The 17,900-nt window shown below is 40.8% G+C and overlaps 1 protein-coding gene across 2 annotated transcripts in view; it reads left to right on the forward strand.

Annotated features, from left to right (window-relative positions):
* Positions 1-17,900, forward strand: part of abcc3 (ATP-binding cassette, sub-family C (CFTR/MRP), member 3) — a 62,481-nt gene that overhangs the window by 24,489 nt on the left and 20,092 nt on the right. For both annotated transcript variants that reach the window (XM_086302768.1, XM_086302767.1), the window contains exons 4-16: positions 3,325-3,462; positions 5,986-6,111; positions 6,357-6,418; positions 7,464-7,598; positions 11,419-11,667; positions 14,246-14,423; positions 14,588-14,749; positions 15,422-15,514; positions 15,641-15,844; positions 16,869-17,015; positions 17,108-17,195; positions 17,273-17,339; positions 17,419-17,545. In XM_086302768.1, the coding sequence (XP_086158894.1) occupies positions 3,325-3,462; positions 5,986-6,111; positions 6,357-6,418; positions 7,464-7,598; positions 11,419-11,667; positions 14,246-14,423; positions 14,588-14,749; positions 15,422-15,514; positions 15,641-15,844; positions 16,869-17,015; positions 17,108-17,195; positions 17,273-17,339; positions 17,419-17,545 (1,776 nt within the window). The remainder of the gene's footprint in view (positions 1-3,324; positions 3,463-5,985; positions 6,112-6,356; positions 6,419-7,463; positions 7,599-11,418; positions 11,668-14,245; positions 14,424-14,587; positions 14,750-15,421; positions 15,515-15,640; positions 15,845-16,868; positions 17,016-17,107; positions 17,196-17,272; positions 17,340-17,418; positions 17,546-17,900) is intronic.

The following is a 17,900-nucleotide window of genomic DNA, read 5'->3' on the forward strand; positions in this document are numbered from 1 at the left end:
GTGTACTGCAGGTTTTAGATCTTACCCTGAGTCAACACACCAGAAGAGAATAGAGATGGCCGTAAAAATGCCATTAAAACAGTCAGCTTCAAATGGAAATTCTCTGAACTGATACAATTCACCCAAAAAAATACACAAAATATTGATAAAAGATATGCACAGTGCCCGTGAGACCATGAAATGAATCCTAGACTCCACACTGAAGCCTCTTTGCCATCATGTCAGACGTGCTAGATAACATGCTAGAATTTCACTCACTAACTGCAGCAGTAACTTTGTTGGTGGCCTTTTCTATTTGTCAGATAATGCCAATAAAATGCTCCAAAAACCATCAACACCACGGACACGTTTAAAACCTCTCTAAGAGCCTTACCAGCTACAGCTGCCTAACTTGGCAGACTTGCAGATAAAACAACTCCTAACTGTGTAAGCCTTGACAAATGAATGGGTGAGTTATACAAAAAAAAGACAATGATGCCAAAATAGTTGTTAAGTAAGGGAAATTAGCAGGTTGGTCAACACATGCTTTGGAGTGTTGTAATGTTTTAAAGTTGGGTGTTTTAACACAGGAGTCCATGGGACTGAGCGAGGCTCTGGAAGCAATTTTAAGAAATGCAGTTTTTGGTGCAATTTTTAGCTCATTTGGAGCTAATCAGTATCCCAGTAGTGCTTTCATTTGAGCCACAGATCAAGACAGACTGGAGGAGCGGGCATTGAGTTGGGTTTTCAATACCTGATTAGTTTACTAACTCATGTGCTTGATTAAAAGATACATTTTGTTGTTTATGAAAGGTCAAACATATATATTGTTCAGCTAATATACATTTTCCCATGTGGTTTAATGTTGTTAATGTCCAGTAAATGAATGATCTGTTAGACTGTTGATGTTACCTCTTTAAATCCCAAACTGTTAAAAACAAAATGCATCCATCAGTGTGATAAGTGCTCAGATGCAGTTATCTAAGATTGGACCAAATAAACCAAGATGCAGAAGTGAAGGTACTCTGGCACATTTCTGCACATGTGCAGAAATGTCCTTGTCACACTGGATACAGCTGGCAGTCTTGTGATAAACAGTTTACACCATCGTGAAGTTGTTGCAATTTCAAATGTCGCATGTCTTATTCCAAATCAAAACAGTTTTTTTTCCAGGACGTAAAAACAAATCTGAAACAGTTTCTGTTTCTTAAATCAGAATCAGAATACTTTATTGATCCCTGGGGGAAATTATTTTTTGTTACAGTGCTCCATTTTAAACCAACATTAAGACAAGACAGACAATACACTAACTAAGAATAGTACAATATATACATATATATACATACATACATACATACATACATACATAAGTCACTCATAAATAAATAGTTGGAAAAGAAACATGTGTAGGCAGTAAAAGGAGAAAAGTCATATGCACTCTTTTTTTTTTTTTTTTCCTTTCTCCAAACAAATCCATTAACCAGGCCAGTGCTACAGACCTGAGGCCAGATACTGTGTAAATGGTGATACTGTATTTTTTTCCAGGTTCCTCTTAGACAGGAAAATTGTATTTCGTCTCCCCCTCCACAGCAGTGGAATGTTCCATCACTTCAGTTGTTATTGTTGGCATAAATTTACTGTTTAGAGAAAGTTTTCTGGTGGAAAAGGTGATGAAATCCTTTAGAACCACTAAAAGTTGGACAAGCACACTGCAATGGTTGCCCAAAGTAAAATTAGACAGGAAGCACTGAAATGAAAAACGTCACGCAGCAGCAGGAAATGAAAAAGAAAAAAAGTGGACTGAAAAGATGAGAGAATCTTTTCAGTCAAAGACATTGAGGTTTTCAGTCTGCACTTTAAAAAGGAAAAAATCCTGAATGGTGAAAATAATGTAGCTGTGAGGTTTAAAGAGCTGGCCTTGTTGATTTGAGGTGAAAGAATTTAATAAAGGCAGAAAAATCCTTACAAAAGAAATCGACTGCTGCAGAACATTTTAATGATGACTTTGCTCATCCTCTGAAACTTTAGCACGTTTTTTGGTGTAGATGTTCATGAGTCTTTATGACCTTTGTGCCTTTTTTTTATCCTGTGATAAATATTTGCCAATATTTGCTTGACAGACTAAGTTTAGACAGGAAAAAGGAAAAGATTACTTGCTAAACACAGGTGAGTCACATCGGCTAAAAAAAGAAAAGGCTGTGTGTATGGACAGCATTGCAGTCCTAACATGCTTTTTACATCTGGAAATGTGCAATAGTCTACTAGGATCCAAAATTTCATTATCAAAGGGTGAATGAGAAGATGTATGGATGCAGATGCACTTTCCAATTCACTGTCTGTGTAGCCACTGCACTAAAAAGACACCGGCTGTGCATAACTCCTGTAGGCGGACTAGAAAGTAGGATAACAAGAATGAGTAAGTGTACCGAATGTCCTGAATGAGGACATCCTCAAAGGAGCATGCAGCTTATTGGATTCTATCAGAGTTCATTTGCTCATTAATAGCTTAAATACTTATTTACGTTACACTGGGACTTGATGCAGCCTCTGGGTTCATCATCTGTCTGAAATCAGCTGTGTTAGTTTTTCTCCCTGTAAGCCAACTCTCTTCTGATTGGCTGCCCCTTGAAAACAGAAGATTTGAACAGTAGGTAGGTGGAGCTCTGATGTTATTATTTTAAATTTTGAGCATGTTTGATATAAGGATCCACCTCTGAAAAAGTCTAACAGAGGATGAAAAGCAAGTTACGCTTTCACTCTTAATTTAAAGACGGTCCTTAAATTGGTAATTAGCACGAGTTTGATCTCACTGTCTTTTTTAAAAGTCTGTCTTTACCTCTCCATCACCAGAAATAATGTAGCAGAAGCTGACTGAAAAGCCAGATAGGAAAACAGTGACGCGGTCCTCCTGAAGTAAACTGCCCTGAGTGCTGCGGTTCCACGAGGAGCATATCTAACCCAAAGTTGAAACACTGACCCAGTTTGTGTGTGGTTTACCTCACATGCCCTCAGTTATTCTGTCATGGCTAATCTGGAGGTATTTCTGTAGTCTATTGATACTAGATAGTGGAAAAGGGGTGGGATTAAATAAGCTTATGCTTCTTCCTGCTCCTTTTTGAACATGGACGTTATTTGGAGTTGTGGTTGCTCGTTTTCCTTTTGTTTGCTTTGTTCATTTGTCTCTTTTAATTCTATTTTTTTTTTTTATACTTTTTCAACATGTTCAAAATAAAGATTCAATCAATCAATCAATCAATCAATACCGTCTCTCCCTGTGCCCCTCACCCCTTCCCAATCCTTTTTCCTCTCTCTGTGTGTCACCCCCACCCCTTCCTTCCCTCTCAGCTGTTGGCCACATTTCTGATCCAGTTTGAGAGGTTACGCGGGGTCCAGTCCTCGGGGGTCCTCTTCATCTTTTGGTTGCTGTGTTTGCTGTGTGCCACCGTGCCTTTCCGCTCCAAGATCCTACAGGCTTCCAGCCAGGTGAGAACATGCCGTTGCCCTCAAATACCTTTTACTTGTCTGCCATCATCTTCTCTGCCTGGTGCCCTTTTTTCACCCGTCTGAATCTCCTTCCCCCAGTCTTGTTGTCTTAAGAGTTGTTTTGGAGTTTACAGTGGGTGGATGCTCTGGCAGGGGTTAGATCAGGGCACCACTAAGCAAAAAGGGAATAGTAGGCCTGTTGTTCCCAGTGTACTTATCTTACCTTCAGTGTGCACCGCTCACCAGCGGAGCTGCAGCTCACAGCAAACAAACCCTGCAGGGAGTATGGAGCTGCGGTGGAGACTGATGCAGAACAGTTGTTTGACCCAGTAGTTCTGCGAATTCTGGTTTTAACAATTGCAAGGCTCTAATCTGCAGGACTTGCATGACTCCCAGATAAGCTTCCCGTCCATGAGAAGGGAAATTGATTAGTGACCCATTAAACTGTTGTACTACAAAGGCTGAAAACTGCTGTTTTTACACAGTAAAGATTCATGTCAAAGTTGATTGCAAGTTGTGCACATGATGAAGAATGGTGCAGTTTATTGAATAATGCAAGATTTTAGACCTGAGTGTATTTAGTGTTATTTAAGGCAGCAAAAATCTATATTTGTTCATAATCATGGCGTTATGAATACGGAACAAAACTGCTCCTAATAAAAACTAGACTGTGCATTGCATTGCAGCATTTTTAATCTTTGTCTTTACTGGTTTGGTCCATTCTTACTATTTATAATCAGGTACCATACACTTGGTACTGCCTAGTGAGAATAGTGGACGATTTAGCTGCTGTACAGGCAGATGTTTCTGTTTGTGGCTGGTGTCGTTTAATACTCAAAAAGATGACCAGCCTCAGTGTTGGATATGAAAGGCTTTGATGTCTGATATATGTATGCACAAGTAATTCTTTTTTTCACGAGTTAATATTATTGTGGAGAACAGAGAATGGAATGACTGTCATGTGGGGAATGTTAATCTTGTATAAAATCTTTAAGTGATATACTTGTTTTCTGTTATAAAAAGGTCAAAAGCTGTGTTAACGTGCACGTAATGATGGGATTATAGTCAATAATCAGAGTAAGGCTTACCCCAATTAGCGTGTTTACATGGGTTCATATTCACATTTTTATATGTGGAGGATAATCAGATTTATGGCTAAATGTGTCCCCCCGTGACCCTCAACAAGGTTCTGTCTCATCTCTGTTTCTTGGTGCCAGCGTTGATCTCTCCTGATAGCTGCAACGTAGCGTGCTTTCTGAATGGTAAATACAAATTCACTGCACCAGACAACATTCATGCGTTTGAGATCTTCAGATTCACATCTGTTGTGTTGGTTCATGGCAGACCATCTCTCTCCCCAACCAGTTGCGGCAGATGGCCCCGCCCCTCCCTGAGCCTGGTTAGATGGAGGTTTCTTCCTGTTGAAAGGGAGTTTTTCCTTCCCACTGTCGCCAAAGTGCTTGCTCATAGGGGGTCATTTGATTGTTGGGTTTTTCTCATGTATTATTGTAGGGTCTACCTTACAATATAAAGCGCCTTGAGGGGACTGTTGTTATGATTTGGTGCTGTATAAATAAAATTGAATTGAATAGTGGCAAAAAAGGGGGTGCCTGATTTTTGCAGACTTTTGGCTTTTGTGATACTTTCTCCTCTGTGTGGATGTTTAGTGAATGGAAAAGCCATTCTATTACCTTGTAGGGTTGTTTAGCCTTTGAACCAAATCCTAACCTCAGCACACTGCTGTGCTCACTGTGACAATGCTTATTTTAGCTGCCAGTAGTATTGTACTATTGTACACACATACAGATCCAACGGTTCTACCTCCATTCATATGTCAAAAGGTGTTTACATACGAATATCCTGCGGTCAGCTTCCATCCATTCATGCGAATGTTCCTAACACCCACACACTTACAACTCATGCTTACCTTTCTCCTGGATGATCGTAGCAATGCATGGGTGGGGCTGCCTGCTGCCTGACTGCAAGGGGTGAATTTTACATTCATCACCAAAGCATAGGACTTGAATAAGAATTTAAGGAAGGTTCTTTTTTAAATTTCCATTTACTTTGTCATAAAGCTGTAAAATTGCTGTAAGCAGTAACTCATATCATCATGTGTCACAAAGAACCTTTTGCACACAATGACAACACCCAGACACACCTGTGAATTCTGATATAGCTGCAGGTCTGAAAGGTGCAGTTGAGGAATAACATTATTCATCTGTTAGAGGAGGTTATGACAGAGGGCCGCCCCTCCCTGAAGCCTGGTTGCTCTGGAGGTTTCTTCTTGTTAAAAGGGAACTGGACTTTCCAGTGTCGCCAAAGGCTTTCTCACAGGGGTCGTGTGAATGTTGAGGTTTCTATATAATATTGTTGGGTCTTTAGCTTAGGATTTAAACACTCCTTGAGGTGACTGCTGTTGTGGACTGGTACTTCAAGGACATGGTGTGTTTTCCAAAAAGCCATCTCATCCCAAAAACTGATAAACGCTGTCTGCGTGTGTGTTCTTGTTATACTTTACAGGGCGAAGTCACAGATAAGCTGCGGTTCACCACTTTCTACTTCTACTTCAGCATGGTGGTCTGTGAGTTCATTCTCTGCTGCTTCAACGAGAAACCTCCTCTCTTCTCCAATGTTGTCACTGACCCTGTGAGTCATCGGTCACAGTCCGCTCATAAATAATTTTTGTGATTTCCTGCTCACACCATAAAGTCAGTGTTCTGAGTAGCTGAAAGTCTGAGCACGCTCCGGGGCAGCTCTGTGCTTGTTAAAGCAGGTCACACAGTCACACACTGAATTCAGTTGTTACTGGCTTCTCAGTATGTCCTCTTTATCCTCATTTAACCTCCCTGGTCTCATATTATGCGCACTCATCCTCTTTTCCCCTCCCCCAGAATCCTTGCCCTGAAGCTACAGCAGGTTTTCTCTCAAGGATCACTTTTTGGTGGTTCACAAGGTAAGCTAACATTGCTGTCTGCCACCAAACCAACCTCCACAGACCAACAGTTTGTGGTATACACTAAATGTTTTGGGGCTTTAAAGGCTCTGAGGTGTTCGTTTCTCCATCTTTAGACCCTGCTATTCATTTTTCAAGCAGTTTTTGTAGTTCTGTGAATATAGTAGGACGTGCTAGTCTGTTAAATCTTTAGTTTGGGGCTTTTTCTCAAGATGGATTAGCCCTCTTAAAACAAGAAAAATGTTTTAGGATAATTTAAGTCAATCTAATTTATTTGGACGTATCTCACTTAGCTTAGCCTGAGAGTCATTTGGCTTCATACTATTGTTGTTTAGATTAGCGCTAGTTTCTCCTTTCCTTTCTCCTTTTTTATTGCAGTGATCATAAACGCAGTGAAACTGAACAAGCAGTGTCGACTTACCTCGACCACAGCTGGTGGTAAAATGTAAAACGTTTGCAGTCATAAAAAACAATGAATGAAGAAGCTTAGAAATCGCTGTTACTTTTGCTGTTAGCTTGTTCCATGCTATGTTAGCTAATCCACAATTAATAATATATGTCATTATGTTAGTGGCTGTTTACACAGTATTCACTGTGTTCAAACATGCAGAATGATAAAAGTGTGATCTTTGTTCACATCTCTCATAGTGACTGCAATTGCCATGGTAATAAATAAATGTAAGGTCATCATAAACCATGCTAACATTCCTTCATTCATATTAGTGCTTCAACCCTTCAGTCCTCTTTTTAATGCACACATACTGTGGCTATAGTGAAATTCAATCCAGTTATACATAATGATCATTAGCTAATTCAGTAAACTCAATTAAGTATTTTTGAGGACAACATGTATTGGTAAGATGGCTCTGGGATAAAGAATTTTAGTGTTACATGTTGGCAATGAATCAAAGCAAACTAAACAGAAAAAAGAGGCAAACATGCACTTTAACCATTTAGATAATGTCTCATTTGTTTCAGTCACACTTGTAGCAATGAATTGCTTTAATGTAACAGATTGAATTAAGTTGCTGCTTCTCTTTCCCAGTATGGCTGTAAAGGGCTACAAAATGCCCCTGGAGGCCAAAGACCTGTGGTCTCTGAACAAGCGCGATAGCTCCAAAGTCATGGTGCCCAGGCTCCTTAATGAGTGGGAGAAGGAGGAGGCCAAGGCAAAGTTAAGGTATGTTAAACTTAAAAGCTTTGAGCTACACTTCATTTCTTTGTGTTTTGCTTAAAATAAGACAGGCTTTGATGTCTTTTAAGGTGGTCTTACACGACAGTTCTCCAGGCTTCAGACTAAACCTGGAGAACTATCTTCAGTCACTCTCAAGGAAGATAAGCTGTGAGAAAAGGCTGCAGACTTATAACTAGGCTGAAAATCAGTGTCCATGGGTCCGATAGAGTGATGAATCCATATTTTAAATTCTTGCACTGTCATGGTTTGGGGCTGCTGGTGTTGGGGGTCATGAGAAAAAAAAGGTGGTCATACCAACTTGACTTTCAAGCTCATCAGAATTGTACAAACCCCTTTTCACTGGGATTCAACCGGCCTGATGAGCTGATGAAGTGTTGTTCTAAATGGGGAATAGTTAAAAGGCCTTGATCTGATGATTGGAGAAGGCTGATGCTAGAATAAGGTCTTAGCAATTTCAAAATGTTACTGGAAGCCAAGCAAGGACACAGACAATGTGTTGTTTTTGGCTGCTAACTCGCCAGTGAGAGCACGTTCTGAGCCAGCTGAAGATGGGGTAAGGGATGCTGAACAGTGTCCGCCTTAAGTTCTCTTTGTGGCTCAATGACATTTACAAAACTTTTAAATGTAACATAGTCCAATGATGCCGGCGCACACAGACGTATGCAGCGGCTAATATTGCACCTTTTTGTGTTTTTAAAACCTTTTTACTTTGTCTTCCTGCAACACGCTGACTTTTCTGTTGTGTGCCTTTCTCTTGTTGTGCATGTATTCCTCTAGACCGTTTACATTTCTCCTGTTTGTCATTTATTCCGGCTGTCTGAGCAGTGAGCAGTCAGTGAAAACCTAAGAGTTCACATTTATAAACTAATTTGAATTTCTATAAATGCTTTCTTTGATCCACATAATGTGAATTTAAAAAAAGCCATAGCTGATTGTAGCCCCGGGCTCAGGCTTTCAAAGGAAGGGCAGATTTATTAGTTCTTTGTTAGACTAGAAAAGGGAAGGGATGTTGTCGTAGAGGGCAGAGCTCTTTGTGTATGGTTGTGCGCATGCAGGCGTAGGTTCATTCCTTTTTGCACAAGTGAAACTACTAGCGCGTTTCTTTTGTAACCCTAGCAGGAGGGTATCAGTATCTGAAGCTACCACACACCGTTTCTACTTTAAAGAGTTGTGGGAAACTCCATGCACACAGACTGCAGCAACAACTCACACAGAGAGCGTCTGCAGGCATCAGAGAGGATATACGAAATGCACTGCAACATTATAAAGGAAAGCAGCTCGTTTGTAGTAACGCTGCTCTGATGTTTCCTGTACGTTTGTGGAATATCTCGGGCTTTTACTGTCAGAGCTTGTGAGGATTAAGTCCACCTCCCGCTGCTCTGCAAAGTGAATGACTTTTCTCATATTAAGGATGCTGGATTCTATTCTTTTGAGTTTGTTCAGCTTCATGCAGGAGAAATTACTTTCCTTGCCTGCCGGCTGGGAACAGCATTCCAGCTACACGTTGTACCGCTTTAGCAAACACGCTTGACAACTTTGCTGAACTCCGACCTCTGTCAGGCTGCTTCCTCTTTCTGTGCAGTTTTCCTGTCTGTGCATTCTTCTTGTAAAATGAGAGGGAACAGTTTGGTTAGGGCCTTTTCAGTAGTGACCTGTAAACCTGTTTCATGTTAACAGTTGTTTGCTGAACTGTAGTCTCCCTTTACTTCACTGCTGTAATCAGACTCCTGTGCTTTAAGCTTGTATTACACTTTGTGTAGTATGCTGAACAGAAGTTGTCTGAGCTTCTTTTGAGCAAATAATGCCATTAATACCATTTAAGCAAATGCAGCCACCAACAGCCACAAAAACTCTTAATGCTGTAGTTTTTGTTGTTGTTTTCTCCCTTTCCGATGTTTGCATCGCTGCTCGCCACTGGAAGGATCCAGGTTTGCAGAGGGAATCTGAAGTATGATTTGTTTATGCGGTATAATTTAGAGCTAAAACAGTTTAGCTACTGAACATTGGCAGTTGCTCTCATAGTGTGATTCATCAGCTATGGTAAATTATAGTCAGTACGTGACAGTGATTTACTGCTTTTCTGGGATTTTTTTTATTACATTTCCAGGGATTTAGTATCAACAGTTCACTGTACTTTACATTTAAGTTGAATCCTTTAATGGGTTACAGTGTCTTTGCAATTTAGGACTGAGTAGTCAGTCGTTTCCTCCAATGTTTGCCATAAACTGGCAAACATTTTTCTCATTTATAAACATCATCAAATCTGCAGCTAAACTAGCTTCAAATTGAAGAAATTTTGCTAGCAACCTGAGACGACGTCTAAAGGTCAATAATATTACCTCCTGTATCTTTTGTTGAACACTTTCCTAAATGCATTTGGTATTTTCATCAAAGGAAAGTGATTGGCTAAGAAAGCATTTGAAAAGTTTGTACAATATCAAACGGATATAATAGCAGTCACTTTGACCAAGAGAACAATTGACTTTAATAATAATGGATTGCATTTATACAGCGCTTTTCAGGGCCCTCAAAGCGCTTTACAATGCCACTATTCATTCAATTTCACCTTCACACACTGGTGGAGGCAGCTACGGTTGTAGCCACAGGGGGCAGACTGACAGAAGCGAGACTGCCATATCGCGCCATCGGCCCCTCTGGCCATCACCAGTAGGTGAAGTGTCTTGCCCAAGGACACAACGACCGAGACTGTCCGAGCCGGGGCTCGAACCGGCAACCTTCCGGTTACAAGACGAACTGCTAACTCTATGAGCCACGATCGCCCCAGTATTATGATCTGAGGTTTACGTTAGCATAGGTGGTAACCCTAACCACACCATAACCCTGTATTTGGGAGGCAAAAGGCAGAATTTTCATTTTTTTGGAACAAATGTGAATAGTTTTTTGATGTGTCAAAATTTACGCATTCTTATGGAGTTAGTTAGATTTAGTTGTTGGGGTTGGACCTCAGACGGTAAAGCTATTTAAATCCAATGATAGTCAGGAGCTCTGGCAGTTTAATTTACTTTTTCGAAACTCATATCAAATTATTACTAGTAATTGTTTTGAAATATTTTAAAAATCTGGAGACAAATATTTTGCGAGCACAGCACACAAATGGAAAATCTTCTAACATAAGACCTGTAATGCCAAAGATGTATGAGATTTCATGTGAAGCGCAGCATCTTCTCGTTTCTGAACTGTGCCTGTGCCTAGCATGTGGCTTTAACGAAAGCCAGTGCTGACCCTGAAAGCCTGCTGAAAGGGTTAGCAAATGTTAAATATTTGGCAGAGGGAGTCAGACACATAACATGCTGCTTTATCAGTATGAGAGTGCCACTTTCTGCTGCTGTAGTTAAACAGTCAGGATATGTGTCATTAAAGAAACTTAAGTTAGACTTTTCCTTCCAAACATTTTGATCCAAATTGTTGTGCCAATTATCTGTTCACAACAGATGTTATTCAGAAAAAAGCACCTCTGAATCTTGAGTAACATGTTATCTTGGCCTCACATGATTCAATCACTATGCTTGGGTCCTGGTGAAGGTCCAGTGCAAAAGCCTCTTTCTGCCTAGTTCAGGGGTTTCATCCTGTTACTGGGGAGTCTTCCTCCCGAGTGCTTGCTTCTAGGAGCCATCTGATTGTTGGGTTTTTTTGTATTATCATAGGATCTTCACCTTACAATATAAATCGTGAGGTGATGATTTGGTCATGATTTGGTGCTATATAAATAAAATGTAATTGTATTGAATCTCTTGCTCTTTTTCTTTCATTCCCATCCTAAATACCCAAATCCTCCCCCCTACAGTGAAGAGAGTGTGGCTAGCCAGGCTACGTACGCTAAGCCCCCGCCGTCAACCACCAACCACATCTCAGGAGGAGGAGAAGGCGAAAGCAGCCCAGAGGAAGTAGAGGTGCTGCTGTCCAGTAAGAAAGTCGCGCACCAGCCATCCTTCCTTCGCGCCCTCGTCAAGGCCTTTGGACCCTACTTTCTGATTGGCTCAGGCTACAAGCTCCTGCAGGACATCATCACCTTTGTCAACCCACAGCTCCTGAAGTAAAGACAAAGATTCTACTCTACTGTTGCGTGCTCTCTTTACTACAGCACACAAACAACTATTGTTCCAGTGTTGTGGAATACCATTTCCAGGACACATTTTTGCATGCTGCGTTTGTGTTTTTGCATTTCGGTCTTCTTTATGCAGAGCATGTTAGCTGTCTATATTTAAAGGCGTACACTGACCTTGTTCAGGATGCAAACTCCTCATGTAAATATGTTTCCTCTTTATGCCTTTAGTAGCCCAGGGTGCAAATTCAATGATAGGAGTCTTTCTCAGAAATCCTTATCACTGTGTAGATAAGCTGTCAGAGATGGCTTCCCAGATAGTTTTCCTGCATGTGTCTTTTGTGGGACTGATGTGTTTGAACATTCCCTCCTGACACTGATGTATCATTCTTACTTGCGGCACAGTGGGGGGAAATTTTAATTTCAAATTTTCTGTCCTTTTATTTGACAGTTATCTTTTGATAAGACAGCTTTTTCATTTATTTTTGTAGTATGCCCAAGTAAAATCCTAACTTAATGTTAAAGTTCCAGCCTCTCCTCTATGGAAAAATGGATCTCAGGATTTAATACGATGCCTTATATGTAAAATAGAAAAACTAATTTTGAGCCATTTTTGGAAGTTAATACCGTCTGAGAAAGAGAGGGAAAAAAATAGTGAAGGGAAAACTTTACAGTCCTTCCAAACATTCATTAGAATGTCGGTGGTAACGCCATCCAGTGATTCCTATTTATATTTTATATGTACAGCATGTTTCCTTTCACAGAGATGCTGTTGTTGCTTGTTCCAAATTTTGTCATGTTACAGTCTTTTTCAACATTTAATAAATTCATTGCTCTGCTAAAAATTCTACACACAGTTCCCATGATGACAAAGTGGGCAAAAACTTTGCTTGGAATTCTTTTAAATTTACTAAAAACGGAAAAAGTGCATAAAACATGCACATAAGAATTAAAAGCCTTTGCTCAGTACTTGAAGCACTTTTGGTATCCTCAGTGACAGCCTCAAGTCTTTTTGAGTATGATGCCACAAGCTCAGCACACCTTTCATTCTTGTTTGGAGAACCTCTCAAGCTGAATTGGGTTGGATGGAGCGCATCAGTGCCCAGCTAGTCACTGACTGGGCCACTCATTCACAGAGTGGTCTCAAAGCCATTCCTTTGTTATCTTGGCTGTGTACTTAGACTCATTGTTCGTTTGGGTGAAAATCCTTTGTTCCAGTCTGAGGTCAGGAGTGCTCTGGAGCAGGTTATCATCGAGGATGTCTCAGTACATGTCTGCATTCATCTTTGCCTCGACCCTGAGAGGTCACTCAGGTCAGCAGGAACCTTCATCATGGGGTATTGTGTACATAATTTTGTGGTAATGAATTTAGCTCATTTTGGAAGAAGGCTGTAACTGGACAAACTGTGGAGCAAGTAAAGAGCGCTCTTCAGATGCACTGTATTTATAATCAAACTTGTAAAAGTGGTTTCTAAGAGTATAACCACAGTAATAACAAAACCCTTAACCAGAAGAAGCAGTTGCCACACACTTAAACATTAAAGACAACTATTTTGTCCCTCATGTTCAGCTTTGACATGCCATTGAGCCCTTTACTGGTTTATATACTATGCTATACTATGAAAAATCTACTGTTACAACAGAATGTACCTGTCATTCTAGCTCTGGCCTTTAAGCTGCCTTTACATACTGTAATCACCCATGGAAAGAGCAGATAATCTGCAGATTAAGTGTATCTATCTCAGGTTAAACAGGTTCTGTTATTTGTCCCTATAGCACGAAATAGCAGTCCTTCTGGAATGCGACATTAGGGAAGTTAGGGAGTGTCAGGAATAAGTGAGTTTCTGATATATAGTATGTAAAGCTTTAAAGGTGACATGCTAAGCTAAATAACGTGTGTCCAGAGTCGCTAACTCCAAAAGAAACAAATAAGTCTGTAGCTTTAAAAACTTTGGAAGACTAATGAAGTAAAATGCACGAAAAGTTAAAACAGACTAGAGTTTTGGTTTAGCTGAGATTTCGGGGAACGTGACTCGCCTTGAGGGCAAAAGCATGAGCACAGTTTGAACAAAGGAGCTTCAGGTGATTGTCGGAGGACATTCCAAGTCTCGTGAGCCTCGTGACTTCTGTGTCCTCGTAACGGTGTCAGAGGACGGCTGATTAAAGAACATGTTTGATTTGGTCTGATTTCAACAGGCGAGCACAGAAGAAATTAGAGGCCTGGGAAACAGTGGTGTGTTGACACACTCACACCATGAGTCAACAAAGCCGCTAAGGTCTCTGCTAATAGTAACACTCTTTTGTGAATGCCAGACTTTTTTTTAATCTTTTTTTTCAGGTGTTGAAGGTCAGCAGTTCTCCCCAGTATTTTAAGGCCATAGTTAAAGAACAGATGTCTGTACAGTCCAAACTGTAGGATACCTGGATCATAGTGCGCTAAATGACACTAACATTTTGCAGTGTGTGTCTGCATGGATGGAGGATGGAGGGCTTACACAGGAGTTTACACTTTTGGTTATTTCAGCTTCATGTGCTTTAATCAAATTATTCCTCTTCTTTATCTTTCCAGGATGCTGATCTTGTTCATTAAAGAAAAAGATGTTCCTAATTGGTGGGGGTACACGCTGGCCTGCCTTATGTTCTTCACGGCCCTGCTGCAAACCCTCATACTCCACCATCAATTTCAGTACTGTTTTGTCACTGGCATGAATGTGCGCACTGCTGTCATCGGAGCTATCTACAGGAAGGTATGCAGGAAACGATCCCATTAGATTTTTTTTGTTCTGCAAACAAATTACATTCATATTTAAATTTAGAAGGGAGAAATCAATTGCTTCATAGAAAATATTCTTGTGGTGTTAAGGGTTTTGTTCCCTGATCTTCTGTTTTGCTTGTTTTTTTTTTTTTACAGGCACTAGTGATAACTAATGCAGCCAAGCGTTCATCTACTGTGGGAGAGATAGTCAACCTGATGTCTGTGGATGCGCAGAGGTTCATGGATCTGACCACCTTCCTTAACATGCTGTGGTCTGCCCCTCTTCAGATTATGCTGGCACTATATTTCCTCTGGCAGGTACATGCACAGATTGTATTTCTGTTACACTGAGTCTTCTCCTTATGCCAAGGGGACTTTATTTAATGCACTCATGAGAATAACAGCTAAAATTTACTGTAATTCGGAAGCTGTCTGACCATTGTCGGTCACTGAGATCATCTTCGTCATCTTCCAAGCTATGACTTCCATTCAGCAGCCTGTCAGAAAAATTTGTGGTTTGTTTGGTAAGAGAGCCTCCTCAACCACCACAAAGGTGAGGACAGGTAGGAAGTGAAGGGCTCAGGAGGAGCTGACCAGGCAGAAGAGCCGCTGCGGCAGACTTTGGTGTTGGCAACAGCATGCCAATACCATGATGCAACAAAACCTGGGAAGAAGAAAGAACCCAGTTGGTTTAGGAAGGAATCTGAACAGGGGTGGAGGAAACCTGCACAGCTAGAGACAGACTGTGACAGCAAGGGGTGTGGGCTCAGTGGGAGAAGGGAATGGACTGGAAGGTCTCGTGGTCAGAGCTGTGGCAAGCTGAGCCACACTGGATCAAGTTCTTTATCCAGTCAGTCTACAGTTTCCTCACCAGACCGTGGGAGGTAGTGGTTATCCAGGACCTGCCACGTTTTTATTTACACACAGGAGAGTTCTTCTTTATTTTGTATCATAAATTTAATCATTTGCTGACTCTTGTTTATTTTACAGATCCTCGGTCCATCTGTGCTTGCTGGGGTGGCTGTTATGATCATGCTGATCCCTTTTAATGCATTTATCGCTATGAAGACTCGAGCCTATCAGGTATTTCAGTGTAAAACAAACAGAATGAGACATTCACACAATTGATTTGCTTAAAAATAAGTCCCCTTTGTGTTTTAAGTATCAAAATTCACAAGTAAAAACAGCTGGTCTCACCATCATCGTCAGGTGGAGCAGATGCAGCACAAAGATGCTCGTATCAAGCTGATGAATGAGATCCTGAACGGCATCAAAGTCCTCAAGCTGTACGCGTGGGAGAGCTCCTTCAAAGAAAAGGTTCTGGCCATTCGGCAAAAGGAGCTTATCGTGCTACGCAAGACGGCCTACCTCGGAGCACTGTCCACCATGGCCTGGACCAGTGCGCCTTTCCTGGTAGGCTTCCCCCAAAAAACTCAAACTCATGAAGTAAAGTTGACTACACAGTAAATCTAAACAGGATGAAAACTTGTTCAAATTTGACAGTTTATTATTATGACACCACTATAGGTTTCAGCACAGCTTTTTGTCTGTTATGGTTTGTTAATAAAAGCCTTGACAAAGAGCTTTGTCAGTTTCTAGGTCAGTTTTTAAAGTCATATTTTAATAACTTTACTGGTCGGAAGCTGCTTTACATTAACATGACTTTCATTTCCAACTTGTATAAGAATGTCACATGTTGGCATTATTATTAGGAAGCTCCTCGTTAGGGGGTTTTAGGCCTTGATATGAAAATATTTGGATTAAGATTATTTGCAGATACGATCACACTAACCCCATTTGTTTGTTTAGCATTTACAGTTTAATTTACATACACATAATTTACTCGAATGATTTATGATGAGTCTAAACATCTCCCATCAAAGTTTGTTAAGCAGTCTGAAAAGCTCTGGATAAACCTACAGTGACTAAGTATTCTGGTGCACTTGGAGCCACCACAGAAAGTTTGTGTCCCAATTGCGAAAGGCTAAAATATTAAGAAAAGTGTGATTTTTGAGACAATATTGGAAGAACCAGAGTGCTTCTAGTGCTTCGACTTTCACCACTCAGCAGGCGTCTTTCTGCAGCGGACTAACAAAACCACAGGAAACTTAACTGAAGCACGTGTATATATACACATGGCCTTACCCTGAGGTCAAGTTTCTGTGCAAAGAAGAAAGGAGAAAAGTCTTCATATGGTGTGTGAGCAGCGTTTCTTTTCACATGTGCTCATGCCTGCAATTGTTATCTTCTTTAGGTCACATTTTGTGGACGCATGTTTTATTAGTTGGGTAAATGAGCACTTCAGCCTTAAAGGTGCTGTTGATATTTAGATCCTTGCTGAGTCACTGACTGTCTGGCATCACGGCTCTGCCTCCTCTCTGCATTAAACCGATGAACCTTGATGTCTGAGTGGTCTGCTTTTCCCATGTGTTTCCAGGTTGCCTTGACAACATTTGCCGTGTATGTAACTGTGGATGAAAAAAACATCCTGGATGCGGAGACGGCCTTCGTGTCGATCTCGCTTTTTAACATCCTTAGGTTTCCCCTCAACATGCTTCCCCAAGTCATCAGCAGCCTGGTACAGGTGGGAACCTTTTTCACGTCCTGCGCTGTGTTCGTGTTTCGGGTTTTCTTTAGCAGAATTCATTGCATGCATCTGTTTATTCTACATCTCAGGCGAGCGTCTCATTGAAGCGAGTCCAAAATTTCCTGAGTCATGATGAGCTGGATCCAGATTCCGTAAACAGGAGCAACACAGTCACAGGTGAAATTAAACACTTGGATTAACTTGTCAAAACTTTGCTTTGTCTAGTCATTTAGATTACATTTGTTGCTCAACAGAGTTTGCAGTCACGGTTGTCAATGGGAAATTCACGTGGGGCAAAGACGACGCTCCTGTTCTACACAAGTATGCTACGAAAGCCACACATCGTATTTTTATATTCACCGTATTTGTTTTAGTAAAATATTTGATTGTGTGCTTGCAGTATTAACGTGATGGTGCCCCAGGGCTCCCTGCTGGCTGTGGTGGGCCATGTTGGCTGTGGGAAGTCTTCCCTGATCTCAGCATTACTGGGTGACATGGAAAAAGTGGAGGGAGAGGTTTCTGTTCGGGTAGGAATTCCCCTAGTGTTTTTTGAATAACATACCGGGAAGCAGCAGGTGGTTTTGACCCAGTTATTGCAGTTTTCCTTCCTGTAAAGTTTCGCCATTTGATATTTTCATGTGAAAGCTGGATCTGTTGGCCAGATGTAAAATGAAACGGCTCGTGTTTAATGATCAAATAGTTGTCATCAAATTTTTTTGCTCCTTTTGACGCAACTTACTTACTAAAAAACTCTGATAAACTCAATAAACTCGTTTTTAGATATTTGTCCTCTGAAAAGATGCATTTATTTACTACTGCCAAGTGACAAATAAACAAAACAAAACAGACAAAACAAGCATTTTCAATTTCCCGAATATCGCT

The sequence above is a fragment of the Aulonocara sp. 'chitande type north' Nkhata Bay genome, linkage group LG8 (assembly GCF_057382095.1).
Source record: "Aulonocara sp. 'chitande type north' Nkhata Bay isolate Kocher_YH1m ecotype deep benthic linkage group LG8, A_spYH_male_GT1.1, whole genome shotgun sequence".
Lineage (NCBI taxonomy): Eukaryota > Metazoa > Chordata > Actinopteri > Cichliformes > Cichlidae > Aulonocara > Aulonocara sp. 'chitande type north' Nkhata Bay.